This window comes from Papaver somniferum, chromosome 11, assembly GCF_003573695.1.
Source record: "Papaver somniferum cultivar HN1 chromosome 11, ASM357369v1, whole genome shotgun sequence".
In the NCBI taxonomy this organism is placed as follows: Eukaryota; Viridiplantae; Streptophyta; class Magnoliopsida; order Ranunculales; family Papaveraceae; genus Papaver; species Papaver somniferum.
Window position 1 is genome coordinate 118805904 of NC_039368.1, and position 4062 is coordinate 118809965.

The 4062-nt window shown below is 37.3% G+C and overlaps 1 protein-coding gene across 1 annotated transcript; it reads right to left on the minus strand.

Annotated features, from left to right (window-relative positions):
* Positions 1-694: 694 nt before the first annotated feature.
* LOC113322381 lies at positions 695-2924 on the minus strand. Its single transcript, XM_026570454.1, has 2 exons — positions 2500-2924; positions 695-1950 (listed from the first exon to the last, which is right to left on the minus strand). The coding sequence occupies exons 1-2, from the start codon at positions 2731-2733 to the stop codon at positions 829-831; spliced, it is 1356 nt and encodes a 451-aa protein (XP_026426239.1). The 5' UTR covers positions 2734-2924; the 3' UTR covers positions 695-828.
* Between the last annotated feature and the right edge of the window lie 1138 nt (positions 2925-4062).

Sequence of the window (4062 nt, forward strand, 5' to 3'; positions counted from 1 at the left end):
TTAGGCGTTCATCTGTCGTGGGTAAATCTGCTCCCTTGATTGACCAGGATCATAACGCCCTGTTAAAAATTTAAAGGGTAATTCCGTACATCGCATTGATATTATTTTTACGGCTTGATGTCATGATTTTAGGGCAAAAGGATATCGGTTGGTATATCAAAACTTTCAAGGTTAATTTTGTACATACATTTCATTCATACGAGGATTTGTTGTCTTGGATAAGGAGTAAAGACAAGCAACATTGCTTATTTAAGACGTCAAATTGGGTTTTAGCGGTTATAAAGGAAACAGTCTTTTCTTCTCTTTTCTAATTTCTGGTGAGAGCTGCTTTTCTTTCCTCAATTCTGAATCTAAGTTTTGAGAGTGTATCCATGTCGGCGAATAAGATTAAAGGGGAAGTACATAAAAAAACAATCAATTCTTCAAAGTATATGATATTTGAAAAGGAGTTTGCGAAGGACATGACGTTTGGATTTAATAGGGTTAATGATGGTTTTCAAAAAGCAAAATCTCAAGAAAGGGCTGTGTATGATCAAGCTGTGGATGATAAACTATAATGGCTTGATAATCTTTTTGATCCCTGATGCAGGCTGACTTTCCGACTCAGCCACGGGTATACCACCCACGGACCTTACCCCTCTACTACTACACGAGGCCTTGCAAATCTCTGACCACCCTTTTTATACCGCAGAGAATAGAAGCTTACCTGTTCAGAGTATTAAGGCATCGTCAACAAGAAGAAAATTTCATTTCTTCCTCCAGTGGCTGACCCTGAAGAAAAAAAGAGAAACATTCTGTCTTTCATTGGAGATGAATGAAGACGAGTTTTTATCGAGACCCTTCCTTAGATAATCTCTTGCAAAAACAATGAAAATCTGGCGTTCTATTTTTTCCATCCGTATATACATAACCTAGTCCATCCTCTATATCCTTGTTTTCAAGCAACCAGTTCATGTAATCCCGCAAGATAGTACATTCTTTTGGTATGAAGATCTTAAGAGGGAGAGAGTTCTCTACATAACTATGGAGCTTATAGTCGATATGATCCCGTCTACAATAAATAAGTTTATCAACATCATCATCATAAGGGAAGACACGTCCCCTTACCTCGCAGCTAAACAACTCAACATCTTTTGTGGGATCGACGGGCGAATACTTCACCATCTTGAGACGTTTTCTCCTCAAATCGTACAACTGAACACATACGTTATCAAACCAGTACAAGATAACTCTATCAGATGCACACATTATCTGTGTTATTGGCTGAGGAGCATGAGTAGTAGTACTAGTAGTTGTAGTAGCAGTTGTAGTGGCAGCTGCAGCTGCAACTGTAGTAGTAGTTGTGACGGTGGTGGTGGTCGCAGTCGTAGAAGAAGTAGCTGTTGCTATGATGCAGGGAGGAGGATTAGACATATCTTGAATCATACTAGTATTATCACAAACATCAAAAATCTCTGCGCTCCATTCTGACTTGACTCTGTCCTTCAATACATACAAATGAACCTTACAACAACAGTTGCCATTATTCCTTTGCTCACCAGTCTGTAGACGTGCTATACAGGGAGATCCTTCAAATTCCAAAAGACGATGATCAATTAACTGTTGCTCCTGCTCAGTAGTTATTGTTGTTGTCCCCGTCTTGATCTTTAAGCTACATTCAAGAGGAAGAGAAATGAGTTGAAACTGTTCATTGTGAATGTCAAAACATAGCAGCATTTCCGTCTCCTGATCCTCTTCTTTGTTATCACCAAACCCTTGATCTCTAGTAAGTACCCTCCAGTAAAGAGCTCCACCAACATATATAGCTGATCTAGAAAAACTCATCCTTGACAAAATCACCTTCTTCTTCATCTTTTCCTGTATAATTCCAGCGCTAACTGCAATAACAGGGAGGGTAGTAGGAGTAGACGACTCTCTCCATGATATGCTTCCCAGTGTGAAAACCATGCACTTGAATTTGTCATGAACATCAGTTAAAGTTGTTGATGTATTGGAGTAAACAAGGACAATTTTGTATTCATTAGCTAAAGAATCAAACCCGAAACCACAACAAAAAATGATAGCTTTATCAGGCACTGGATACATTGCGGACATAAAGTCTTTCGGTCTGCAACTAGGATTTGTTATATGAAAGAAACATCGTCCATGGACAAGACATGCTCTATAGCAATGTAATCCATTACAATGACCTACTAGTTCTTGTTTACAAATGCAGAGATCAGTCATCTTACGAAAATAATATACATCATTATCATTGTCATCATCTATATCTAACCTTAAAGTGCATTGCTGTAGATGTCTAATTCTACAAAATCGTGAATTAAGAATATCCAATGTGAGATTTGGATATCTATTGTTGTTGCGGCGAGATTGAAATAAGGTGTATAAGGATATAAAGTGAGGATGTATTATTGATTTATACCACAACTTGCAGACTAAAGCACATTCTTTTGAAAGATTCTTAACTGGTAGCCTTATCAATATATTATCAACTATTACCTCATGAGGAAGTTTCTGATGAGGAGATTCAGCTGTTGCTGTTCTATGAGCAGTCAATTTCCATCTCTTGTTAGAAGCAATTGGACCGCCATCCATCTCAATCTTCCTCTTCCCCAGAGTTAGGTTTTCATTCTTCTTCTTCTTCTGCTCCTCCATATACGCAATTGGAACATCATCCATCTCCAGCTTCCTCTTAGACCGGGTTAGGATTCCCTTCTTCTTCTGCTCCTCCATAAATAATATATAAATTAACTGATTTGTGATCAATAATAAAATCAATCAGATAGATTGAATGAAGATCAATGAGACTAAAATCATCCGAGAACACTAAAATCAACCACAATTTTACAGAAATGGATCTAACATTAAGACTGCCGCTTAGCCGACAACAATGTGAAATTCCAAATTGGAAATGAAAATGAAAATGGAATTGAACACTACTTTTATATCACTGTAAACCCTAAGCCGACCTATAGAAACACATGTGCGGCTCTCACGTATGGCTTTGGGTCCAACTCTGTCAACCCTGATATTATGAAAGTGATCAAGGAATTTGAGACTGCTTTTTCTCAGGATTGGAGAATAAATTGTACTAACCTGAAACTGATTCCAAAATGTAGTGGTGCAGTGAATCTACATAATTTCAGGCCAATAAGCTTGATCGGAGGAATTTATAAAATAGTTTCAAAGTTGTTGACCGATAAATTAAAGATGGTTCTGCGTTCTATTATTTTCGAATATCAAGGTGCATTTGTCCATGAAAGACAAATTAATGATGACATCCTAATAGTTTATGAACTTATAGATTCAAGAACGAGAGAAGATAAAGCTGGTATATTGTGTAAAGTGGACTTCGAAAAAGCTTCCGATAGCATAAATTGAGGTTGTATTGACAAGGTTCTAGAGTGTTGTGGTTTCGGTCATGTGTGGAGGAGTTGGGTTAAGTGGTGTATTTCTTTTGCGAGATTCTCCCTTAAGGAATTAGACAAGGGGATCCTATCTCCCCATTTATTTTTATTCTAGTGACTGAAGTCCTCTCTTTGATGCTAAAAAAAAGCTGCGACAAATGGCCTTATATCTGTTTTCCGGGTTGCACCGGATGGCATTGTCATTCCAATTTGATGACAACCTACTGGTTTTCCTAGACGACTCTTTGGAGCATGTAACTAATTCAAAATATATTCTTCTTGTTTTAAGAGTGCAATTGTGGGTATTGGCTTAAATCGCAATGGTTTTATGTGTGCTCAAGCTTTTGGTTGTAACCATGCTCAGTTAGGTTTACTGTATTCAGGTATACCTTTGGTCAGTAAGTACAAATGTAAGCCTATTTGGGATATAATTATTCAATAAATCCATCAGAAATTTTCAACTTGGAAAATGAGATATCTTTCAAAAGGACAAAGATTATTGTTAGTTAACAATGTTTTGGCAAGTCTGTCAGTTTACTATCTTTCCATGTTCCAAATGTCGATCTCTGTTATGAAAGATATTGAAAGGATTATGAAGAATTTTATCTAGGGTTCCTCCGATAAAACAAAGAAGAGAAGTTGGGTTTCATCCCCT

Bases quoted from the DNA above. Each gene is read 5' to 3' on its own strand.
- LOC113322381 (XM_026570454.1), bottom strand. From the start codon at position 2,733: ATGGAGGAGCAGAAGAAGAAGGGAATCCTAACCCGGTCTAAGAGGAAG. The intron at 1,951-2,499 runs GTAATAGTTGAT...GACAAATTCAAG, and splicing joins ATCAGAAACTTCCTCATGAG to TGCATGGTTTTCACACTGGG.